The sequence below is a fragment of the Pteropus medius genome, unplaced genomic scaffold (genome assembly GCF_902729225.1).
Source record: "Pteropus medius unplaced genomic scaffold, Ma_sr-lr_union100, whole genome shotgun sequence".
In the NCBI taxonomy this organism is placed as follows: domain Eukaryota; kingdom Metazoa; phylum Chordata; class Mammalia; order Chiroptera; family Pteropodidae; genus Pteropus; species Pteropus medius.
Window position 1 is genome coordinate 38,227 of NW_024354293.1, and position 27,131 is coordinate 65,357.

The following is a 27,131-nucleotide window of genomic DNA, read 5'->3' on the forward strand; positions in this document are numbered from 1 at the left end:
AATGTGGAGAAACTCAGTACCACCAGCAAGATCTCAGGACATCTTGGAGGTCCTCAGAAAAACTAGGTGGCACTTGGGATTACCAAGAAGCTATTAAAACTAACAAGAGCTCCTCGGGACCACGATGGGGCATTCAGGTAGAGCTAGGACCACCCAGCACCAATGCAGGGGCACTCGGGACCATAAGGAGACATTCTTGAATACAGAGGGAGCTAAGGAACACCAGGGCACTATTAGGACTGCCACAAGCTCTCATGATCAGAAGGCAACAATCTGAATCATGGAAGAGCACCAAGAAAATCAAGAGGGCTTTCAGAACAACCAAAAAATGCTCAAGAATACAGTGGTCACTTAGGACAATCAGAGCTCTATCAGCAATACTAGGATTACTCACCACTGACATGGAAGCAAGAAACACAAGAGGGCACATAGGACCAGCAAGTCAATATCTGGATCACTAAGGAAGCACTCTAGACAAAAAGGATGCAATCAAAACAGCGGTTGGTCTTCAGGATTACCAAGGTGCTATCAGGACAACCATGGAGTGCTGAACACAAACAGGAAATATGCAGGACAACCAGATGGTGCCTAGCACAGTCAGGAGTCATTCAGGACCACCAGGGCACTCTCGCACACACTGAGATCTCTAAGTACCTACAAGGACACCCAAGTGGACAAGGGGGACCTCAGGATTGGCAAGGAACACCTAGCAAAGGGTGCTATGACGATCAGCAGGGGAGTTGTGGAAGAACAAGCAATTCTCAAGACCATCACGGGGTATTCGGGACCACTAGGTAACACTTAATTGCATCAAGATGGGCTCAAGACCACCTGAGCACTAGTGGAAACACATGGGTAGCTCTAGGCCACCAAGGCCCTTTCCAGATTATCAGAAGGAAACTACTAGCAAGTAGTCAGGACAAGAAGAGAGCATTTAGGGCAAGCAGGTGTAGCTCATGACCACCAGGACACTCTCAGAAACATCAGGAAGCACTCAGGATGAAAACAGGCACCAGGACCACCAGGAGGCATTCAGTAACACTGGGGGCACATAGGTAAACAGGGCTTTTTCAGGACCACATGGTAGAATTCAGGATGACCAGAGCACTTTCAAAGTAACCAGGGGTGCTGAAGGCCACCATGCGGCATTCTGGGTAAGCAAGGGGCACCCAGAACAACTAGGCAGTGCTGAGGACCACAAGGGGCCACTCAAAATCACCAAGGCACTATCAGATGAACAAAGCATTTAGGACCAGCAGAATGTGCAAAGATCTGCAGGGGCCAACCTTTACCCACAAAATGCACTTAGAACCACCAGTGCATTGTAAGATTAATAGAATACTATCAAAATCACTGAAGCAGACAAGAGAAAGAAAGGACTGGCATCCAAATTTGGAATGAAGAAGTCAATTGTCACTTTTTGCAGATGACATGACTCTCTATATAGAAAATGCTAAAGACTCCACTAAAAAAAACTATGACAAACTATAAGCAAATACAGAGGAGTTACAGGATACAAAATCAATGTAAAGAAATCTATTGCAATCTTATTCACTAATAATGAGTTTTCAGAAAAAGGAATGAAGAAAACAACTACTTTTGCAATCGCAACAAAATACATAAGAATAGAGCACGAGATATTGAAGGACCTACACTCAGAAGACAATAATACAGTTTTAAAAGAAATTGAGGAAGATACAAAGAAATGGAAAGATATTTTGTGTTCATGGACTGGAAGAATTAACATAGTTAAAGTGACCTACTAACCAAAGCAATATACAGATTTAATGCACTCCTCATCAACATTCCAACAAAATTGTTTAAAAAAATGAACTAAAATAATCATATTTGTAAGGAAGCACAAAACATCTGGAAGAGCCAAAGCTACCATGAGAGAAAGGAACAGGGCTGGAAGTATCACTCTGCCTGAATTCAAATTATACTACCAAGTAGCAATAATCAAAATGGCATGGTGCTGGCAGAAAAAAAGACACACAGACCAATGGGAATAGAGAGTCCAGAACTAAACCCCTGTGTATACAGGCACATGATTTTCAAAAAAATGGAGTTAAACATACACAATGGAAAAAAAGAAAGCCTCTCCAATAAATGGTCCTGGGAAAATTGGAAAGCCACATGCAAAAGATTGAAACGAGACTGTTGTCTACCACCATGCACCAAAATTAACACAAAATGAATCAGAGACCTGAATATAGCAACTGAAATAATAAATCGTAAGTGGGGGGTGGGGAAACCTAGGTACTAAACTCGGAGGTAGACTTAGAGAGGATTTTTAAATTTGACCTCAAAGACAAGAGAAATAAAAGCAACAATGAATGAATGGGACTACAGCAAACTAAAAAGCTTCCGCAGAGCAAAAGAAACGATCAATAAAACAAAGAAGCAACCATCTGAATGGGAGAATATATTTGCCCATAATGCCTCTGATTAGATGCTAGTATCTAAACTATATAAAAAGCTCATACAATTCAAACACAAAAATAGAAACAATCCAATTTAAAAATTGGTAAGTGGACTTGAACAGGCACTTCTTGCAAGAAAATATACAAGTGCCAGCAGACACTTGAAAACATGCTCAATTTCACTAATAGCAAAATGCAAATCATAAACACAATAAAATACAACATTACACCTGTTAGAATGGCTTTTGTCAACAGGACATATAAGAAGTGGTGAGAGGTTGTGAGGAAACAGGAAAACTCAAACACTGCTGGTGGTAATGTAAATTGGTACAGCCACTCTGGAGAACAGCATGGAAGTTCCTCAAAATATTCAGAATAGATCCTTTGCAGAATATAAAACTGAAAGCAAGAAACAACCAAGAGAAGCAGAGAGTCAGACACAGACAACAGTTCAGTCATCACCAGAGGGAAAGGGGGATGGGAGAGGTAGGTCAGGGTAAAGAGGGTCAAATATATGGTGATGGAAGGAGATTTGATTTTGGCTCATGAACACACAATGTAATACACATATGGCTTATTACTGAATTGTACATTTAAAAACTTATGTGATTTTATTTGTCAATGTCACTCCGATGTATTTAATTTAAAAAGAGCAGTAAATAAAAATACACTGTATAACTACACTGTGAATATTTTCTTTAAATTTCCTGAAAAAGGGCTATGTTTCCTAGTATATTAGTAAAAAACTCCAAAGCATCATTAAGAAAAGATAAAATCAAGTGACATCAGATACATGGCAGAGTGAGAAATGTCTTAGATTCTTTCTCTTTGAAATAATAATAAGCTGAACATCTAGAAGTCGAAGAAAAATACCCAAAATACACATCGGCACATCTAAGCATGATCTCTGTGCATAAGAGCTACCACAGGTCAGAATCTCTGAAGTCGGGTCGTTGACTGGTAGAAACAAATGAGCTTCAGCTTGTAGCTGGAGCTCCCTGTAGGAGGAGTGAGGAGGGGAGAAGGTGTAGCGAGTTCTCTGAGCAGTTCTACCTGGGAGAGCTATGAGCTCCACATAACCTGTGGCAGTGCCCAGGCATTAGAGCAGAAAGCATAGAAGTGGGGATGGCATAGAAGTGGAATGGCAGAGAACCAAGAGTTGATTATTCCCACCATGGTTGCAAAACTCGAGTTTGAACTGCAGCCCCCATTCCACAATCTAGACCCCTCTCCCCATATCATCTGAGACCAAATGGTTGAGCCCCAGGGGAATCTGAGCAAACTTTATGGAAACTGTCACCAACACTGACAGAGACTGAGGGTAGAGAGTGTAATCGAATCTCTAAGAATAAAATGGCATTATTCAGACTTTATATAAAGCAGGGATCCATGAGGTATAGATACCACCTACTGGAAACCAAAAGAAAAACATCTTTGAAATAGGCTAAAGAGAGATCTTTACATAATAAATCTTCTTTCTGGAAAAAAGCAGCATACACTTTCATTAAAGCCCAGGAGGAGAAATAGTCCATTAAACATTATGAACACAAAAGGTGATGAGGAACCTCAGAAAGAAAGAGAAAAATCTCAAGAAAATAAGCTTATTGACATAGAAATATGAGACTTGAATGACAGATATTTCAGGATGGTACTTCTGAAAAAAACTCAAGGGGATCCAAAACAATTCATATCAAAAATTTCAGGAATTGAAAAAACAACTAGATGAGCAGAAAGAGTTCTTAAGCAAGGAGACTGAAACCCTCAAAAAAAAAAAAACTAATTAGAACTTCTGGACATGAAGAACTAGATGAAGAACTGCAAGAGGCGAAAAATGAAGTAGAAGCTTGGGAAATAGACTTGACCAAATGGAGGATTGGATCAGTGATATTGAAGACGGAAATCTAGAAATAAATCAGAAGCAAGAAGAGAGAAACCAGAGAAAGAAAAACTGTGAAAGGGAAATACAAGAACTAGCTGGTACCATCAGGAGAGGAAACATAGGAATAATGGGCATTCTCAAAGGGGAGTAAAAGAAGCAGGGATTAGAAAGAATTTTCAGTCCAGTGTGTGATGAGAATTTCCCAAATCTAAGGAATGAGCTGGAGTTTGGAACTCAAGAAGTCAACAGAACACAATTATCTCAACCCAAGAAGGCCTTCTCCAAGATAAATTATATTAAAATTATCAAAATTCAATGACAAAGTCAGAATTCTCAGGGCAGCTAGCAAAAAGAAGGCAGTAACCTATAAAGGAAAACCCATTAGATTATCATCTGATTTCTCAGCATAAACCTTACAAGCAGAAAGGAGTGGAAACAAATATTCCAACTATTAAGTGAAAGGAAATAGCAGCCAAGAATAATGTATCCAACTAGGCTCACCTTTAGATATGAAGGAGGAATAAAGCCTTTCCAGACATACAAAAATGGAGCAAATTCTCCACTACGAGGCCTGCATTACAGGAAATACTGAAAAGGGTCAGCTCATCAAAAACAAAATGACAAAAAAAAAAAGAAAGAAAACACATAATTAAGAGTGAAGTGACTAGCAAGAAGATAGAAGCAAAGAAGTACAACCCTTACTAAGAATAGGGCATTATAAGCTTAAACAATAAGAAGAGATACACTTTAGCAAGATAGTAATGAATGTTCAGCACACAAGAGACAAACTGAGACAACAATGACTGAAAGGAGGAGGATTCTAAGATCCAAATTCTCTAAGGTGAATGGAGATAATGCAAACGCAGAAGTAAGTGGATGACTATATGTATGTAACTGTCCTTTATATATTCGTAGTAACCACATGCCAAAGATTTAGAACTGAAGTAAAGTATATAACATAAAACAAGAAGGACCAGAGGGGAAAAACTACAAAATCCAATCAAATTTAAAATAACAAACAAATAAACAAACATAACAGACATACTAGGAAAATAAAGCAATGGAAACACAGAGCTACTAGAAAGCAAAAGATAAAATGGCTAAAAGAAAAACTCATATTTCAATAATCACCCTAAATGTTAATAGCCTCAACTCACCAATAAAAAGGCACAGAGTTGCAGATTGTATTAAAAAACAAATCTCAAACATATGCTGCCTCCAGGAGACACATATCAGTTCCAAAGACAATATAAACTCAAAGAGAAAGAGTCAAAAACAATATTGTAAGCAAATGACATTCAGAGAAAAGTGAGCATAGCGTTGCTAATATCGGATAAAATAGACTTCAAAATAAAAAAGATAAAGAAAGATTCTGAGGGACATTTCCTAATGAAAAAGGGAATCATGAACAGAGAAGACATAACACTTATAAATATCTATGATCCCAAACAGGGAGCCCCAAAATATAGAAAGCAATTACTAACAGAACTAAAAAGAGAAACAGAACAGAACACTATCGTAGTAGGGGACCTACGTACACCACTGTTGGATATGGACAGATCACACAAACAGAAAATCAATAAGTAAATTACATCTTTCAATGACACATTAGATCTACTGGACAGAAGTGACATTTACGGAGCCTGTCATCCCAAAACAGACACTTATGCATTCTTCTCTAGGGCACATGAAACATTTTCCATGGATTGACCACATCCTGAGACACAGAAATAATCTCAACAAATCATACCAATCATATTCTCCAATCATAATGTTTTGAAGCTAGAGATCAGCTGTGAAAAGAAAGCAAGAAGAATCACAAATACATGGATATTAAACAACATACTACTGAAGAAAAACTGGGTCAGAGATGAAATAAAAAGAGATCAAGTGAGACATAGAAACGAATGATAATGACAGTACAACATATCAAAACTTTTGGGACATGGTAAAAGTGGTCATAAGAGGAAAGTTCATATCATTACAGGCCTATCTTCGAAAATGAGAATGAACCCAAATAAATAACCTAACATTAATCTCAAAAAAAACAAAAACAAACAAAAACTAGAAAAGGAAGAAGAAATGGAGCCAAATTCAGCAAAAGGAAAGAAATAATTATAATTAGAGCAGAAATAAATGAAATTTAAAACAAAAAAAATCAATAGAAAAAATAAATTCAACAAAGAACTGGTTCTTTATGACGCTGAAGAAAATTGACAAACCCCTGGCTATACTCACAAAAGAAAAAAGAGGACAGACGCAAGTAAACAAATTCAGAAAAGAAAACAGGGGAAATTATGACAGACACCACAGAAACACAAAGGATCATATAGAACACTATGTAAAAAACCATATAACACTAAATTTAATAACCTAGAAGAAATGGACCAGTACTTAGTGATATACAACCTTCCTAGACTGCATCAAGAACTAGAAAATCTAACTTGACCGATCAGCAGTTTAGAAATTGAGACAATAGTCAAAAACCTACCAAAAAGTAGAAGTCCAGGACCAGTTGGTTCACCAGTGAATTATACCAAAAGTTCAAAGATATAATACCTATTCTCCTCAAACACCTCCAAAAAATCAAAGAGGAGGCAGTACTTCACAGCTCATTTTATTAGGCCAAAATTACCTGACACCAAAACCTGATAAAGATAACACAAGGAAAGAAACTATACAGTCCAATATCTCTCATGAACATTAGACACAAAAATTCTAAATAAGATACACGTGATCCGAATAAAGCAACATATTAAAAAAGATTATATGCCACAGTCAAGTAAGCTTCATCCTAGAGGCACAGAAATGGTTCAACATATGCAAATCAATTAATGTGATACACCACGTTTTTTACACGAATGAAAAAACAAAAGAATCATACGATCATATCAATAGATGCAGTAAAAGCCTTTGACAGTATATAGCATCCATTTATGATCAAAACACTTAACAAAATTGATATAGAAGGAAAGTTTATTAACATAATAAAGGCCATATAGGACAAACCCTCTGACAACATTATACTGAATAGTGAAAAACTGAAGACCTTCCCTCTAAGATCAGAAACAAGGCAAGGCTGTCCACTGACACCACTGTTACTCAATATAACTCTGGAGGTCCTAGCAAGTGCAATCAGGCAAGAGAAAGATATAAAAGGCATCCAAAAAGGAAATGAAGATCAAACTGTCACTATTTGCAAATGACATGCTTCTCCGTATAGAGAATCTTATTCACTCCATAAGAACACTACGAGAACAGTAAGCAAATACAGTAAAGTTTCTAGATACAAAATCAGTATTCAAAAATCCATAGCATTCCTCTATACTAATAATGAATTGTCAAAAAAAGAAGTAGAAAAAAAAATTCCTTTTGCAATTGCAGCAAAAAAATAAAAAATAAAAAAATAAATACCTAGGAAAAAATCTAATGAAACATGTGAAAGACCGATATAATGAAAACTATAACACCATATTTTAAAAAATTGAAGAAAATACAAGGAAATGGAAAGATATTCTGTGTTCTTGGTTTGGAAGAATCAACATAGTTAAAATGACCTCATTACCTAAAGCATTATACAGATTTAATGCAATCCTCATCAATATCCCATCAGCATGTTTTAAAGAAATAGAACTCAAAAATAAGTGTAGTTGCCAAAGCCGTCCTGAGAAAAAGATCAAGGCTAGAGTCATGACTCAGCCTGACTTCAAAGAATACTACAAAGCAACAATAATGAAAACTGCATTGTATTGGCAGAAAAATAGACACATAGACCACTGGAACAAAATCGAGAGTCCAAAGTAAACTCACATTTATATAGACAAATAATTTTCAACAAAAAAATACAGTGGAGAAATGAAAGCTTCTTCAATAAATGGTGCTGGAAAACTGGAAAGCCACCTGAAAAAGAATGAAATTAAATTATTATCTATCACCATACACCAGAATTTACTCAAAATAGATTAAGGACCTGAATATAAGACCTGAAACAGTAAAATGCATCAAAGAACACTTAAGAACAAAACTCAAGACGTTGGACATAAAAAGGACTTTATGAATTTGACCTCAAAGGCAAGGGAAGGAAAAAGCAAAAATAAATGAATGGGACTACATCAAACTCAAAAGCTTCTTCTCAGCAAAAGAAACTGTCAACAACATAAAGAGACAACCATCCAAACGGGAAAATATATTTGCAAGCAGTACTTTTCATAAGGGCCTCCTATCCAAAATATGTAAAGAACTCATACAACGAAATAATATATATATTATCAATTCATATATATATATATGAATTGATATATTTAATATCCCATGAAGCAGGGATATTAAATGCACTACTATGAAATTACAACACTGAGGACCCCCATGCTTGCTTCTCTAGGCCTTCCACAATTCCAAAACACGGTGCTTCGAGCCCTCATTTGAATCTTGAGCCACGTGGAAACCATCATGCTCTTTGAAAGTACGTAGATCTGAAATGGCACCCAGGTTTTGGTTCCTCTTTGGTAGCAGGTGTGAAGGAAAAGCCTAGCCTATGGGGTCTTCCTTGGCTTCTTGTGTTGAATTTAGCTGAGACCATGTCCATGTTCCTGGCGGTGACAGTGTTAACTGCTGCTCTTCTGCTCTGTAGCCTTAGCGTATCACCAGTAGGAAGGCTATCTTCCTGAGCCCAGTGCAGAGAACAAGCAGCATTAATACAGGGGCCCTACAGCCCTAGACAGCATTTATGGCAAGTGTGTGTACTTCACAGTTTCTTGCAATGTGTGCCCCTAGGTCTACAGACCATGTTGCCACTTAGGGTGCCAATTTTTAGAGTACCTATAGGAAGTAGTATTTGAGGATTCTGGGGTGGAATTTTGGAGTCTTTTGTGGGGACTACCTATGTAAAGTAGGGTTTGGGGACATTTGGAGTTCTTACCATTCATATTTGAATAGCATGCAACACTTGGGGTGCTCTCTCCAATGGGTAAGTAGATTTGGATGGAATTTGAAGTTTCCCACCAAGGCAAGATTTTAGGAGAATTCATGTTCCTAAGGGTCCTGGTGAAAATGTCTGGGAACTTGCCAGAGTGGCATTTGGGACCAAGTTTCACGATGCGTTCCTTTGAGCACTTGGGGCCCTCAGACAATGAGGCTGGACACATCGGGGTCCACAGTTTTGTTTTGGGTTTTTTGGTTTTTGAAAAATAGTCTCCAAATTGGGCTGAAAAGACACTGGAGCAAGGTCCTGAGTTCTTTCCAAGAAGCAGGTTACCATCAGACCTTCATTGGCTACAGCTTTATTCATCATTCAGGAGGTGATGGGCCTCCTTTTCAGAGAAAGAGGAATAGGAGTTGTGCTGCATGAGCAGAGATATTTTTGTGCCAAATTCCATGAACTGGTTATTTGTGAGGGACAGCACAGTGTAAGGAGAGTAGATCTTCAATTTAGAGAGGCCCTTTTTAGGGCAGTTGTACATATGTCACAAAGATTATGGTCTCTGCTTACCCATGCATGTAAATCATGTGTATATTCTTCTTACACATAATAGAATTTTAAGCCTTGCATTCAGAGAAGGAGTGGGGCCTTCCTATATATATGAAGAACAAAACCTTCTGGTCTAATACATTGATTAGCTGCAAAGGCTCTGAATTCAAATTCCAGGCTTATTCTTTACCAGCTGTGTGATCTTGAGTATTTTTTTTTTGTAGTACCCATAGGTGGACATGAGGATAATGGTAATAACAAGAGTAAATACTCATAAGGCACTTTACAGTGGGGGAAAGTAATCTTAGGAGATGAGTCTTAATTAGATGTCATAATTCCATGCAACTTAATAATAATGTTACTATAATGTTAATTATGGAGCACTTATGTCATGGGATATCTGAGCACTTTATACATTTGTAGCTGCTGCTCTTCTGCTCTGTAGCATTGGCCTATCGCCAGCAGGAAGCCTATCTTTTGTGCCCAGTGCAGGGAGCAAGCAGGATTAATATAAGTTCTCTACAACCCTAGACAGCCTTATGGCAAGGGTGTGTATTTCACGGGTCCTCGCAATGTGTGCACCTGGGTCTACAGGTGCCTGGGTCACTTAGGGGTGCCTATTTTTGAGGGTACCTATAGGATTCTGGGGTGGAACTTGGGAGTCTTTTGTGGGGACTACCTATGTAAGTGATACTCATTCAATATGTATCACTAACATTACTCACATTTTATGGAGGAGTAATCTGAGGTCCCCAGTTCAGTGTCCACTCACAGATCACACAGGGAGGAACTAGTGGGCAGGTATGATTATCATGAGGGTCCAAGACCTCTTTTGGTCACTTGTAAGCAGAGACCTCTTTTGGTCCCTCTGTTTCTTCCTCAGGAAGAGAACTGATAAGTTATGCCAGAAAGTGGGAGTGAGGACCTCCACCACAAAACTCCAGAGTTGTCAGAATCAGCTTTCGCAAAATGCTGGCATTGACAAAATTTTGAAGAGGCCAGGAAAGTTTTCATTTAAACAACCAAAAACAAATAAACATATAAATAAAAAAAGATATGTCCCAATCATGGTAACAGCACCACGCTTCATAGATGTTAACTTGTCCTAATCTTATCTGCTTTTTTTCTGCTTTGTGGTAGCCTTGAAAAATAATATCTGGCATTTCTTTCACAACCTCATGTCAAAGATTTCATGTGTCTGAGATGTTCCTTGGAAGATCCCACATGCAAATATGCCTGTAGTTGTCTGGATTTGGAGCTCACTCAGTGCAAAGAATCTTCTCCCTGAGGAGTTGCCAAATCAATTATAGGATCAGGAGTAAAGTTTGAAAACGTAATGGCAAGAAACATCCCAAATATGATGGCCAAAAATGATCTATATATCCAACCAGTTAAAAAAAAAAAAGATAAATTCAAAGAGATGTATAGCAAGACATATTGTAATCCAACCATTCAAAGCCAAAGACAAAAGGAGAAACTTGAAAGCAGCAAGAGAGCAACTCATCATTGCATATAAGAGATTCTCAATGAGATTTACATCTGGTTTCCCATGAGAAACCATGCAAGGCAGAGGGCAGTGGGGTGGTTTACTCCAAGTCCTGAAAGAAAATAACTGCCGACCAAGAATTTTATTACCAAGAAGTGTTTTTAGAAAATGAAGACAAAATTGGGATAAGCTCAGATTTTTTTAAAAAACTGAGAGAATGTATTGCTAACATATCTGCCCCTGGAAGGCAGAATTCCTAGATGGGGCCCCTCAGACTAAAACAAAACAATATTTGACAGCAGTTCAAAACTATAGACGGAAGGAGCATCAGAAAATGTAACTCGGTACATAAATACCAAGCACATTTTAAAGGTGTTCTTTGTCTGAATCATGCTAGACAGAATAATAGCTACCACATATGTCCACATTCAAATCTCCAGAATTTATGGATTTTATTTTGTGTAGCAAAAGAAACTTTGAAGGTATTATGATTAAATTCAGAGCTTTGAGCTGAGCGAATGAATTCTGGAATTGCCTGCATGGGTCCAATATGCAAGAAGAGTCAGGGTCAGAGGAGAAAGTTAGTGTGTTATCAGAAGCAGAGAACGATGTATTTGAATACAGAGGAAGGGGCCACTAGCCAAGGGATACAGGTGGCCCCAAAGCAGGAAAGGCCAAGGGCATATTTTAAAACATGAGAGTCTCCAGTCGAAGCCACTCCTGCCAGTATCTCGCAACATCTTGACTTCAGCCCAGCAAAATGGAGTTTGGATTTCTGACATCCAGAACTGTAAGAGAATAATTTATCTTATTACAGCCATTACATTTCTGGAAATGTATTGCAGCAACAATAGGAAACTAATAAGGTGACTTCCCCTCCCCACCTCCGATTTCTGAATTCAAAGACAACTGCATAGAGAAATCATTGTAAATCTGTGCTAGTTGGAACACAGTGTATAAAGATATGGTGTGTGATAATATCCCCTCAAAAAAGAGGGGATAAATTATACAGGAGCAAAATTTTATCTATCACTGACAGCTGGTATCAATTTGAACTAGATTGTTATACATTAAAATGTCTACTGTAATATCCAGAACAACCACTGAGAAAATGACTCTACAATATATACACAAAGAAAGAACATTGTTATTTAAATGGTAGATTTTTAACTAGAAGATGTCCAGTTAAAAGATGATTGGCAGAACAGATTTTTTTTAAAAAAACATGACCCAACTACATACTATCAACAAGAAACAAATATATTTTAAGTAAAAATATGTAAAACATATATGTTTTCCCATGCAATCAGATTGTTGCTATGGCTATACTAAAAACAGACAGATGATATTTTAAGTGGAAAAAAAAGTGGAGATCAAAAACACCTTACAGAGTGACAAGTCAACTAGTCAAACGATGTAAGAATTATAAACATCTGTTCACTTAACAACACAGTTCCAAATACCCCAAAGAAAAAAGTGATAATATTTGAGAAAAAGATAGTTTAAAAACTTAGTCAATAACATATGATATAACAAAAGGTCCATGAGCAACCACAATACCTGAACAACATTATAAATTACATGGATCCAGCAGACATATAGAGAACACTGCTACCATCAAGAGCAGAAGAGATATCCCTACCAAGCAAACGAAGAACACACTCAAGAATAGACCACATAATAGGCCATAAAACAGATTGAAAATTGAATAGTCATTTTCTGTGACCACAAGTGGGTGAGGAAGGAAATGTTGGAAATTTGAAAATATGTGAAAACTGACACATATAACCAAGAGTTAAAGAGGAAATCACAAAGATATTAGAAAATATTTTCAAGGGCATGAAGAAAGCAGCATAGTCAGTCCTCAAATATTGTCTTTCTGTTAAGAGGCTGATGAGCTGTGATGAGTCACTATAGAAACTTTACTGTTGTTTATATCAATGAGCCCACAGTAAAATTAGTTTCATTATATTGTGGCAGTGTGCCCCGGCCTGGCCATTTCCTGCTTGAAGGAGATTGTTCCTGACTGCCCTTCCCGACATCATGGTCTCTCCAAGTAACGTCTGTTTTTTCATAGCTTGCCAACAATTAATTAATGTTCTTCCTTACATCTATAGTTCTGTAGGAATGGCAAGAATGTATAGAACTGCTGTTGTGTTACAATCGGGGCTCAGCTTCTGGATGAGAGTCCGCTGAGCCAGCGCCTGCATCAATAAACGCTGCCTACTGCTTATAGCCTGTGTGTTCCGTCTCTCCATTCATGAATCCGCAACATTTCATCTTTCACAGAGAGTTGAAGATCCCTTTAACGGCAGTAGTGAGGACTTACAGTACCTAGAGGAAAATTTATCGCTGTGAATTCCTACCTACAAAGAAAGATTTCAAATCTCTAAGAGTATCCTTTCATCTTGACAAACGAGAAAACAAAACTAAGCCCAAAGCAAAGAAGAAGAGAAAAATAATAAAAATTAGTGTGAGAAAATTAGTGTGAGAAAATAGAGAAAATTAACAAACACCAAAACTTAGTTCTTTGAAAAGATTAACAAAATTACCAAGACTTAGACTGAACGAGGGAAAAGGAGAGAAGACTCAGGTACTAAGCTGGAAAGAATGAGATAACACTAACAACCTTATAGAAGGAAGGATGATAAGGGAGTACTATGTGAAATTACATGCCAGCAGGTTTCACACCATAGATGGAATAGTCAAATCAGTAGAAAAACGAAAGCGACAGAAACTAACTTAAAATAATAGAAAATCAGAAGAAGCCCATTGTAAATAAGGAGATGGAGTTTGTAATGAAAACTTTCCACCGAGAAAAGCCTGAGATCTGTTGGTTTCTCTGGCCAATTCCAGGAAATGCTCTCCTGAGGATGTCAACCGCAATATGTGAAAGACTCAGGGTGTGCCACATGGGAGCAAGTAGTTGATGTGACTTTTTATCATTATTAAACAGAAATGCATCAGGGGATTACAGTGTACCTAAAGCTATGGGTATTGGTATCATGGGCAATCTGCTTTGCAGTGTCCCTCTGGTGTTTCAAAGCATCCTTTAGAAATAACAGCCCCAAGGGATTTTTTCAAGTGCATGAGGCATGTCTTCACTCCTAACTGATTTTATATTAATATAAAAATACATATCAAGTTATCAATTTAAATTAGTAAGGACCTGCATTTAACGCATGCTGTTTTCTGCACCCAAGGCAGTGTGCTAAACTTATTACACAGCACGGACCTTTAATTTTATCTTACTTCCGTGTGACTAGGATTTCAGATTTTATAGTTCATATTGACATGAGTTATGAGATGGAAGCTGTCCTCGCAGGGGTGCGGAAGAGGAATCGGAGGCAGCGGTGGGCCATGAAACAGCAAGATCAGGAGTGCAGAATGGAAATCAGGCAGCCCTGGTGGCATAGTGGAAATTTCACAGCCTGAAACCAGGCTCTGTTAAGGAATCACGAGCAATTCCCTCTGCCTGTGGCTCCATTTGCCTCTGAAGCGAGACGTTTCTATCACGAACTCCCAAGCTCCCAGCACCCTGGTGTCCTGCACAGCCCTGAATGAGGAAGAAATTTCAGGATTTTCATTAAAAGCTAATTAGATTTTTTGTTCTGCTTCTGTAAATATGCTTACTGCATTCAGGAGCTCACTGCAGAGCTATTTTGCACCTTGTCCTACTTACCTTTTGCTCAACAAATGTAGCTATTTATACTGTCTGTACTCCCAGCAGCTCCCACATTCTGTAACAATTTTTACCTGTCGGCGGCTTGTGAAAGCTCCCCTAGTTACCAATGTAACTGTTTGTGATCTCCATGGCAGTCCCCCACCGTTTGTAACAGTTTGAATTCAGACTGACCAATTAGTTTATGAAAACTTCTAGTATATTAGAAAAGTTGCAATTGAGCCCAATTCTCAGATCTTCAGGCACTAGCTCCTCCGGGACCATGCGTAAGAAACCTGAGTTCTCCTTTATCTCTGAGTTACTGATTGGTGTTTCATTGGACTGTTTGGGGATTTTTCCACAACATTTTTGAAGGCTCCAGTGAGATTTCAACCACATAGGCTCTTTCAACTGCTGGACCAGTCGCTCGGCCTGGCTGAGGTGGAGGGGAGCTTAGACGACTGCGGAGGTGTGCCACTTGACAACTAACTATTCATAGGAGGAAAGGATCAACTCAACAGAAACGGCCACAGGTGGAGGAGTTACCAAGGTGAGATCAAAGGGAATACGCTCACTGAGTTGGATCCTGAGACAGCTCCTATTCAGGTTTCCTTTGTTGGAGGGAAGAGGTGTTCTGGGTGTATAATCCTTTGGACCTTAAAGCATGAGAAATCTAGTGCAAGGTCAATGTGGCATTTGTGGCCCAGTCCTTCACTGACATCCTCCACATGCTTCAAAAATTAGAGGGCTTTGTTGAAATGAATGCCACCCAGCTGCTGGAGGTTGCAAACAAGGTATTTGCAAACCATGACCAGGAGGCCCAGAAGGTAGCATGTAGATGACCTACTAATGGCTAGCCCCAACCCAAAGAGATTGCTGGAAAGGCACCAAAGCCTCGCTGGCCCATTTTCTACCATGGGGTGCAAGGTGTCATGAAAAAAGGCTCAGATCTGCAAACAGGAGGTCAGGTACCTTGGTTTCATTATCTCAGAAGGACGTCGGGTATTTAAACACGAAAGGAAATTGGCCATCTGCTCAATACCCCAACCAAACACCAAGAAAGGGGGCTGAATTCCTAGGGGCAGCCATGTTCTGTCGAATCTGGATACTAGGTTTCTCTGATATTGCCAATCCATTGTATGAGGCCACAGACCTGGAACTGCAGACCAGGAAAAGATCACCCGGTCTGGGGTTCCAAACAAGAAAAGTCTTTCAGAGAAATAAAGAGACTCCTAACCAGCATCCCAGCATTAGGACTACCGGACATGACACAGGACTTTAAACTTCTCATACATGAGAAGAATCACACTGCACTGAGGGGCCTCACATGGTCGGTCTATGGCAACGCCCAATTGCATATTTGTCCAAACAGCTATATCCGGTGGCTAGGGATAGCCACCACCCTTCGGGCCTTAGCTGCCATGGTAATCCTGGGCAGAGAAGCAAAATGCTGGGACATAATGGAAATGTAAAGGCCACCCATGCTGTAACTGCATTAATGAATAATCAAGGACATTAATGGCTAGCCAACACCAGAATAACTCATTATCGGAGACTGCTTTGTGAAAATCCACAAGTTCGTCTTGAAACCGTATGAACATTGAACCCTGCTATGCTTCTGCCCATTGAGAAGGGGACTCCCAACCATGATTGTGAGGAGGTCACAGATAAAATTTACTCAAGCACGCCAGACCTGACAGATGTTCCTCTTCAGGACCCAGAACTAGTTTTGTTCACAGATGGGAGCAGCTTCACCCATGAAGGACAGCGCAAAGCCGGCTATGTAATAACAACCACTGAAAAAGGTAATCAGGGCTGAAGCCTTACCACAGGGCCAGTCAGAACAGGGGGCCGGACTATGGGCACTCATCCAGCACTGCGGCAGGCTGAAGGGAAATGGGCCAATATCTACACCGACTCGAGGTATGCCTTTGCTACCTTGCACATACATGGAGTCATTGATAAAGAAAGGATTACTGATGGCGGGAGGAAAGAAAATCAAGAACAAAGAAGAATTCCTCCAACTACTAGAGGCAATTTGGAAGCCTTCAAAAGTACCAGTCATTCATTGCAAGGGTCACCAGAGAGGACTCAACCTTGTCAGCAAGGGAAGCCAACTAGCAGACCGAACAGCAAAGGAAGCTGCCCATCCACTAAATGCCGCAATGGATCCTAGACCAATCTCCAAGGTTCTCCTGGCACCAGAACTACCTCCATTCCCAAAATACACTAATGAATAACAATGGGCTTCAAGTGAAGGGGGGGAACCAGAAAGAAAGAGGGCTGGTGGAAGTTTGCAGATCAGAGACTCTTTGTTCCCGCTGCGCTGGCAGTTCAGCTAGTAAAACAACACCACGAATTAAGTCACCTGGGGAAGACTTCTTTAGAAAACCTGTTAGGCTGCTATTATTTTATACCCGATCAGTGCTAGGTGTGTGACTTGTGCATGAAATAATGCTGAAAAAAGGCCGAGGCCTAATCCAGGGGTGCAAACAACTGGAACTATGCCCTTTGAAGACCTAGAAGTGGACTTTACTGAAGTCAAGCCCTGCAGGAGCCACTGATACTTGCTTGCGCTGGTTTGCTTTACTCTGAATGGGTTGAAGACTTTCCTATGTGCACCGAACAGGCACGAGAAGTAGCGAGGGCCTTACTGAGGAAAATTGTTCTGAGATATGGACTACTCTCTCTATAGATCAGACAATGGATCTGCCTTTTTATCTGAGATAGTCCAGACCTTATCCAAAGCTCTAGGAATCAAATAGAAGCTCCACACAGTCTATAGGCCACAAGTTCAGGGAATGTCATATGTATGAACTGGACTCTAAAAACCACTCTAGTGAAACTTTGTCAAGAAACCCAGCTACCTTGGATAGATATGCTGCCTCTAGCTCTACTTGGAACATGATGTACCCCCAAGCCTTCATGCTACTCCCCATTTGAAAGTCTTTATGGGAGACCTCCTCCATTGGTAGGGAAGTTAAAAGGAGATCTAAGGTTTATAGGTGACTTAGAAATGTCACAACACCTTCAGGCCTTAGGGAAAATCTTCTGCAACATCACTTGGGAAACTTTAGAAAGAGCCCCTATCCTCTTGCAGAATTGGGTCCACCCCTTTCAGCCAGGGAATGAAGTATGGGATAAAGATTGGAAAAAGAATCCACTCCAGCCGAGATGGACAGGCCCTCACACTGTTATATTAGAACTTGCACTGCTATTAAAGTTGCAGATATCACCCCCGTGGATCCATCACACCTGGTAAAGGGCAGCACCTCCGGAAAGCCGGGAGACTTGGACTGCGGAACCTCTTCCTGACGCAGCACTCCCAGTCACAATTTGGAGGCAGCAGAAGTCCACTTGAGATTGTCATGCCCTGCTCCAGCCACAAATCGGAAGCTGGTTGGTCTATGAACAGCTGAGGCATTTCATCTTGGAACTCCTTATAATTAGACACTGGGGAGGGAAGGAAATTAGACACTGGGGGCGCGGGGAAGAGGAGTGTGTATTCTGAGTCATGTACTCGTGTTGCTGAAAGAAGTAAGACTACAGCAAAGATTGTTACACAATAGAATGACCAGTCCCTGACACTGGCAGATCAATGGGAAGATCAAGAGGTTAATGCCCTATGAAGAATCTAAGCGGACATCAGAAAGGGGAATGAAGAGGAAATTTCAGGATTTTCATTTAGAGCTAATCAACTTTTTTGTTCTGCTTCCGTAGATGGGCTTGCTGCATGCAGAAGCTCACTGCACAGCTATTTTTACACTTTGTCCTACTTGCTGTTTGCTCAACAAATGTAGCTACTTGTACCCCTAGCAGCCAGTGAAAGCGTCCACTGTTACCAATGTTACTCCTTGCAGTCTCCATGGCAGCTCCCACCATTTGTAAGGGTTTGAGTTCAAACTGACCAATTAGCGTGTGTAAAAATTCTAGTATTTGAGAATGTTGCAGCTGAGCCCACTGCTCAGATCTAGAGCAGTACCACCTCTGGGACGATGGGGATAAACCTGAGTTCTCTTTTGTGTCCGAGTAACTGCTTGGTGTTTCTCGGGTCTGGTTGGGGATTTTTTTCCACATGGCCAAAGGGCTGGATGTCTGCGCCCACCGCCTGCCTGGGTGGCCACTCAGCTTTACCATTACCGCCGGCTGCAGGTGGGCGGAGCTCCTCAGACGCAGTTCACTTCCGGCGGGCGCTGGCGCCAGACGGGGGCAGCCCCGCGGCGCACGCAGCAAACGTGAGGAACCCCACGGGGCTGAGGACGTCGTGCGTGCCTCCCTGGTGGGCGCGGGCGAACGGGCGCAGGCGCGTGCTTTGGGCTTCGGGTTCCGCGGCCGCCGTCCTGTCTCTCCGGTTGAGGTAAAGGAGGCGTCGGTGCACCGGGCTGCCAGGCGGCGGGAGGGCGGTGGCGGCCGCAGGGCTCCGGCAGCCTGTCGGCACAGACGGCGCAGTAGAGGGAGGGCGGCGTCCGCGCTTGGTTTCCGCCCCCTGAGCGGTGGGCGGCGGACAGGCCCCGGAAAGCGGCCTCGGTACCACACGGCCTTTCTCGGTGCCGCGCCCGGCAGGGGTTTCGGGAGCGCTCGGAGGGGCGCTCACTTGCCGTCCCTGGTCGGCTTCAGAGACCTGACCTTGGGCTCCAGGACACCACAGCCTGCCTGCCTTTAGCGTCTCCGGGCCGACGCCCCCAGCCGGGAACCTTTTCCCTCAGTGACCTGGCATCCTGTGTCACCAGGTTCCCCGTCAGTGTGCGGTCAGTGTGCTCTAGGGTCATCTGTCGGCCCCGGGTCCTCGTCCTCGCAGCTCGCAAGGTAAGCCAGAGGAGCCCTGGGAGGGTGCCTGTGGCCTTTGCTTCCCCTAGAAGAGAGCTGTCTTCCACATTCTCCTGACATCACTCTCCTCCCCGCCCATCTGCTCCTGCAGTCACCTTTCAAGGCGACGAGAGGGACCAACCAGACCCCGTGAACGAAGGCCTGGGCCTGGCTCTCTGTCAGAGGCCCCTACCTCACAGCCCCCCTGGGACTGTAGCCTCTTCTGTCAGGGGGATCCCTGGACTGGGCCTTTCTGTTCAAACATCCGCCCCTCCCTTGGCCTTGAGGTAAGGCCTTCAGCACCTGCTTTTCAGCACGTCTTTCTTTCTCGATGACCTTGGAGACATCTCTAGAGGAAGCATTTGTACTCAGTGCCTCACCTTCTGTGTCCACCTTACTGCCATCCACCAGAAACCACTGTAGTTCCAACGCGTGCTAGAGACCCGCTCCCAGTGTCTGCTTTTGGAGAGTCCTCTGTTTGTCATGGTGCCAGTGTCATTGTCACGGTACCCCCAGTTATCTTCCCTCAGAACTTAACCGTGGGGCCAGGTACCAGGCGGGACTTGTGTGGACAGGGATTCCCACCTCACACATGGTTCCCCAGCCCCACATCCTCTCCCACCAGCATCTGCCCTTGTACACCCTCTCATATTTTACTCCTAAACGCCCGTACCGGTGACTCTCCTTGCCAGCCTCACCTTGGTCTCTAAGTCTGCATTCAAATGCGAACTGACAAGGTTCCTTAGCTCTGTGCCATTCTTCACAGCCTGCCCTCGGAGCCTTTCAAAGTCTCCATCATCTTCAGTTCTGAAAGCCCTCAGCTTGTGCTACTCAGCTTCTGTGGGCCCCAGCCGGCGTTGCTGGTCAGAGTCCCAGCCTGACTTCCGCATTTAGCTACTGTCTTCACGGTCAGTCTTTAGGCCTAAACTGCCTGAGGTCAGACTCCTGATTGTGCCCCCTCAGAAGCAGCCCTAGTGGCAAGCACATTTTTCCCTTTCTTCCTTTCAAAATGGTGCTACTAGTTGTAAGTATTTGTTTTCCCCAAAAGAGAAGCCTACCACATCTGCACCATCTCTGACCTCTCAGATGTCCAGTTTGCCACCATCCAATAAGCTGTGTGTGTCTGGGCCGGATTCAAAACCAAGTTCTCCCTGTGCCTCTGCCTATTCTGTGATGTTCAAAGGGCCCTCAGGCCCTGGCAGCGTGAGTGTCTTTTCCCTGGAGACGCCTAGGCAAAGTGGTAGGGTGGGGGGCAGGAAAATGTCTCGGTCACCTGCCTAAGCTCCATTTCTGCTGTGCCCTTGAAATTTTCCTTTTTGCCTCCATTCTTAGGGAATGCCAAAAAAGGGCATTGAAGCAGACCTACACGAGGGTCTCTACTCCCGTCAGCTGTGAGTATGCCTAAGCCTTGGGATGGGACGTGGGACAAGGCATAGGGTTGGTTGGGCTGAACCTCGACTCAGGGTCTCCTGTAATGTGTCAGGTATGTGCTGGGCCATGAGGCAGTGAAGCATCTCCAGACATCCAGTGTGCTGGTGTCAGGCCTCCGGGGCCTAGGTGTGGAGATTGCCAAGAATATCATCCTTACTGGGGTCAAAGCTGTCACCCCGCACGACCAGGGCACTGCCCAGTGGTGTGATCTCTCCTCCCAGGTACCTCTTTGTGACTCTCTCCCCCTGCACGGGGCACCAGCCCCGCTGGATTCTGCATCCACTTCACTTCTTTTCTGCCTGTACCCTCTTGTAGTTCTACCTGCGGGAGGAGGACATGGGTAAAAACCGGGCGGAGGTATCACAGCCCCACCTTGCTGAGCTTAACAGCTATGTGTCTGTCAGAGCCTATACTGGTGCCCTCGTTGAAGACTTCCTTAGTGGTTTACAGGTACCTTGGAGCCTCCTGATTTTCTCAGGTCCCATTACTGGCCTGTTTGTTTAGAATTCATTTACTGGGCTAGCCTTGTGTGTCAGATTTTGTCCTGGGAGGCTGAGGGGCAAGGACCTGGACTTGTCCTTGTGGGAACACACACCATTTCAGGAGAGAAGACGTGTCTTGATAGAGTGGTTACAAACCCTGAACGCTGAAAGCCAAACTGCCTTGGTCTGTGAGAGCTCTTCTGGTTGTATGACAGTGAACTTAGTTTTTCTATCGGTAAAACAGGAACAATAGCAAAACCGATGAGAGTGTCTATGAGTGTTAAAGTTAAACACTTAGAATAACAGTTGGAAAGCTTCATATAGGTATTTATTAAATAATTGGATGGGAAGGAGGAGCTGTAGGTGCCGATGCGCTGCCTGGGTTTTCCCAGAGGGTCAGGGTACTGGAACTTGTGATGTTGGAGTGGGAAATTATCCTGGTGAATGAGGAAGTAAACTCAGACATCCCTACACATTGGGGCTACGTGTGTGGTGTGTTTATTTTTTGATTTAAATTGGGGGTGGCGTTTTTTGCTTATTAGCTTCCAGTACACAGGGCAGTACTTAGACATTTATATAATTGATGAGGTAATTCCTCCAATCAGTATCCCCAGCACCATGCACAGCTATTACAGTATTCCAGGCTACTCTGCCTTTGCCGTACTCCACATCCCCATGACTGTTTCAGGACTACTAATTTGTACTTCTTCACCGCTTCACCTTTCACACCCAGCCCTGCAACCGCCCTCTCTTCTGAAAGTCACTGATTTGTTCCCTGTACCTGAGTCTGTTTTTTTGTTGTGTTTGTTCATTTCTTTGGTTCTTAGCGTGCACTTATAAGTGAGAGCGTATGGTATCACGGCTTCTCTGTCTGATTTATTTCACTCAGCATGACATCCTCTAGGTCCATGTGTGTCATTGCAAATGGAGGCAAGTGAATGTGGGTTTGGAGGGCAAACCTAGGCTTGGAGCAGAAGCAGAGTGTGACTTATTTTTCTTTGTCTCCTAGAGTTTAGGCAGGAAAGGATGAGTGTTATTCCGAGAAGTTAGGTAGTTGGTCTCCAAACTCTGTTCTCTTGGTACCTCTGTACCTTTCTTGTCATAGTCTGAGGATTCCTCTTTTTCATTGGGTCTTTCACTCACCTAGTATGACACATATGGATACTTTACAAATAGTATTTCTAAAAAGGGGCTGAAGCAGCAGAACTTGAGTCTTGACACCTCACTCACCCCAGCGTGCCTTTCTCCTTCGTTTTCTTCCACCCCACCCAACCCCAACATTTGGCCCTGTGTACAAGCTCTCTTCTCTTTATAGATGGTAGTCCTTAGCAACACACCCTTGGAGGAACAACTGCAGGTGAGTGCATTCTGTCACAGCCATGGAATCAAGCTGGTGGTGGCAGATACACGGGGACTGTATGGGTGAGTGCCATCTTCTCCCTTCCCTTCCAACACCTGACAGGCCCAAACCCAGAACCCCTGGCTCCCACTACCGTCATGCCCACCCCAACCGGCTAGGTTTTTGATTTTGCATGTTCAGCTCTCCCCAGGGGGCATGAACAGTGCCTGGTTGCCAGAAGTGATGGGCTGTTTGCCTAGCCAGAGTTCAGTGCATGTTAGAGGGCACTTGGAAAACCTGTTTGCATGGGTCTCAGGCAGCAGTACTGTTGTCTCCCTCGATAAGCAGTTGTTCTGTGTCTTTGGCAAAGAAATGATCCTCACGGATTCCAGTGGGGAGCAGCCTCTCAGTGCTATGGTTTCTATGGTTACCAAGGTAAGGAGATTGTCCCCAGAGTTCCTGTCAGGGAAGTGGGCAGTAGTAGTCATTCCTGTCCTCTTCTGCTGCCCTGAGCCTATCTCTGAGGCTCACTTCTCTTCCAACCAGGACAGCCCTGGTGTCGTCACCTGCCTGGATGAGGTCGGGCATGGATTCAAGAGCAGTGACTTTGTCTCCTTCATAGAAGTCCAGGGCATGAATGAACTCAACGGCACCGGCCCCATGCAGATCAACGTTCTGGGTAAGCCAGGGCTGAGGGCAAGGACAAGTTGCTTAGAGCAAATGAGAGGTGACTCTAGCTTGTGCGCTCACCCAGAGGCCAAGAGGTGACTGCATATCGGTAGCCTGAATTGTGCCAAAGGCCAAGTGGAGTGGCCTCTCTGAAATCTGAGCTAGGACTTAGGAGGACTGTGTTCATGGGACTTTACGAAAGAGGTTTGTGTTGAACCAGTGGCCGAAGAGATTTATACCACTGGCGTTTGATTTGATTTCCATTTTGGTGTCTTGCTTGTATCTCTTTTAAGTACATGTGTAAAAGGGCCTCACAACACAATGTCCAGGTTGTGGTTCACCATTAGCTATTGTTCATCATTGTTGTCGTGGGTCTGAAAATTGTCAATACATTGGTTTTGTCTCGGTATTTAACTTTCTAAAGCGATTTAAAGAAGAAAGAAGAAAATTTATTTTTACCCACATGTCACCATTTCCAGTGTACTACTTCTCTGTAGATCCGGGTTTACATCCGGTATCATTTTCCTTCTATAAGAGGGATGCCCTTTAACATTTGTCATAGTGTGGGCTTTTCTGGTGGTGAGTCATTGAGCTTTACAGTTTAAGCTTGAAATTGTCTTTATTTTGCGGGTGTGTTGAAAGATATTTTTTGCGGGGTGTAGAGTTCCAGATTGACATGTTTTTCATTGCTTTAAAGATGTTGCTCGCATTAGTATCCGTAAGAAGCCTGCTGCCATTCTGGTCCTTGTTCCTCTGTAAGTAACATGCTGCTTTTCTCCCTTGGTTGTTAAGCAATGTGATTATGGTGTATTTTAGTGTAATTTTCTCCATGTTTGTTTTTCTGCTTGTTTATTGAATTTATGTTCTCTGTGGGTTTATGGTTTTATCAAATTTGAAGTTAGTGGTCACAATTGTTTTCACTTGAGTTTTTGCTTTTTGACTGTTTGTTGTATATTGGGTATTTTCTTTTAACTGTGTCCAATTTGTTCATCTTTTGATGTGTTAATTTGTTAATACATCCATTGTATAAAATCAGTAGAGCAATAACATTAAAAGTGCTGTTTGAAATATGTTCATGTGACACAAAGAATCTCTAGAATATTATGACTACATTAAGGAGATATGTGGAAGATATTAAACACACACATTTCTATGTGTGAAAACTGCACATAGCCAACCAAGTTATGGGGCTAAAACAAGTTTTGGAAACAATAATGGCCCCCAAATTTATAAATTTCTTGAAAATTTAAGGCACAGACCCAGGGACTGGGAATTTTTTTTAATGCGTTTTTTTTTAAATGCTATATATGTATATATTTCTTAACATTTTTTTTTCTCTCCGCCTCTGCCCTCCCTCTACCACTAGTCCTTTGTTCATGTCCATGAGTCTCTATTCTGTTCATTTGTGCTTTTAGATTTATACCCCACGTATGTGATATGTGATTTTCAACCATTTTTGTCTGGCTTATTTCACTTAGCTTGATTATCTCGAGGTCCATCCATGTCACAAATGGCAGTATTTCATCTGTTCTTATGGCTGAATAATATTGCATTGTATATATGTACCACAGCTTCTTTAGCCAATCGCCTATCATAGGACATTTTAGTTGCTTCATCCTGGTCACTGTGAATAATGCTGCTATGAGCATCGGTGTGTCAGTATCTTTTCAGATATGGTACTGAGGCCTAGGGAATTTATTGTGTCTGCAGTAGGTCTGGAGCAGAAGGGATAGGGGTTTCTGATGTCCGAACAGGGCTTAGAGCCAAGGTCTCCAACATTTAAGCTGTGGGAGGACGGCTTTTACATTGTTGGTGGTGGTGCTGTTGATTTGGAGGGGGTGGGTAGGGCAGGAGAGTTAATGAATGGACTAACAGATACCCGTCTGTCGTGTTCATTCCCCTAGGTTCCTATGTGTTCAGTATCTGTGATACCTCCAGCTTCTCTGACTACACCCACGGAGGCATTGTCAGTCATGTAAAAGTACCTAAGAAGATGAGCTTTGTGAGAATGTGTCGGGGATGAGCATTAGGGTTGCAGGCACATGTAGGTCTTTCACTTCTCAGAGCCTGATATCTCTCCTTACAGAAATGCTTGCCAGCCTCACTGGCAGGGCCGCACTTTGTGGTAACAGATTTTGCCAAGTCCTCTCGCCCTGCTCAGCTGCACATGGCTTCCAGGCCCTGCACCAGTTCTGTGCTCAGCACAGTCATTCCCCTCGGCCCCACAATGAGGTTCGTGGGTGGGTGCCCTCGGTCCAAAGCCCCACCATTCTTTCCATCTGTCTACTTTCCCATCCATTTCTCCCTGTCCCCACAGTTGCCTAACTGGTTCCCTTTTGGTCCCTTCTGCCCTATAAGGAGGATGCAGCAGAACCGATGAGCCTGGCACAGACCTTGAATGCCCAAGCCATGCCAGCAGTACAGCAGAGTGACTTGGATGAAGAGCTCATTGGGAAACTGGCATACGTGGCTGCTGGAGACCTGGCACCTATGAATGCCTTCACTGGGGGCCTGGCTTCCCAGGAGGTCATGAAGGTTGGTGTGGGTAGAGAATAACAGGGCTGGGGATGGGCCGGATGCTTCCCTGTCTTGTCTTAAAGGTTTAATTAACTGGCAACCACATGTCCTTCCTCTCCCTTCCCCGGGTCTGGTCTGGGAAGTTTATGCCTATTATGCAGTGGCTGTACTTTGATGCTCTTGAGTGTCTTCCTGAGGACAAAGAGGCCCTCACAGAGGACCAGTGTCTCCCGGTATGTGGGTGGGACCCATGGAGAAGACATACTATTGCGGGTCTGTGTAATACAGTTCTTGTCTGACCTTCTTCCTTTCATGTGACTCAGTGCCAGAACCGTTACAATGGGCAAGTGGCTGTATTTGGCTCAGACTTGCAAGAGAAGTTGGGCAGGCAGAATTACTTCTTGGTGAGTGACCACGATGGGCACTAGCTACCTTCATCTCTCCTAGACTCCTTTGGACTTTATGGCCCTGGGACCTCACTGTGGAGTATTAGTCTCACTAACCAGCCTCTGTCTCTCTCCTTGTGCACCTCCTAGGTGGGTGCAGGGGCCGTTGGCTGTGAGCTGCTCAAGAACTTTGCCATGGTAGGTCTAGGCTGTGGGAAGAGAGGGACAGTCACTATTACAGACATGGACATCATTGAGAAGTCCAACCTGACTTTGCTCAGTTTTTGTTCCGGTCTCGGGATGTCACGGTGAGTGGGGCAGGCATGGCGAGTGGGTGAATGCTCCTCTCACTCTTTCTCCTGTCTTTTTGTCTTGTTATCACAAATCTTCACAAATCTTTCTTTTGCTGTTCCCTCAGTTTTTTCTCTACCATGTAATTCTTGCTTCCAGTGCATATTTTGTTGCGTACTAAATACATATTTTTACTTCATTCGTCATTGTTCACTTCCCTCATCTTTTTGTTGTCTTTTGACTGTTATCGCTGATGTGGGCCTAGGGACTATGGAAGCATGGTTGGTTATAGAC

The 27,131-nt window shown here is 42.8% G+C and overlaps 1 protein-coding gene across 1 annotated transcript; it reads left to right on the top strand.

The window, feature by feature from the left end:
• The first annotated feature begins 721 nt into the window (after window positions 1-721).
• Window positions 722-26,884, top strand: LOC120594113 (ubiquitin-like modifier-activating enzyme 1). The gene is given in 18 exon segments (XM_039852121.1): window positions 722-794; window positions 14,708-14,794; window positions 18,988-19,273; window positions 19,647-19,722; window positions 21,055-21,113; window positions 21,206-21,374; window positions 21,469-21,603; window positions 22,951-23,061; window positions 23,323-23,409; window positions 23,521-23,653; window positions 25,548-25,645; window positions 25,730-25,808; window positions 25,811-25,875; window positions 26,002-26,177; window positions 26,288-26,393; window positions 26,484-26,564; window positions 26,697-26,819; window positions 26,822-26,884. Coding segments are annotated over 18 exon segments (2,007 nt in total).
• Window positions 26,885-27,131: the final 247 nt, after the last annotated feature.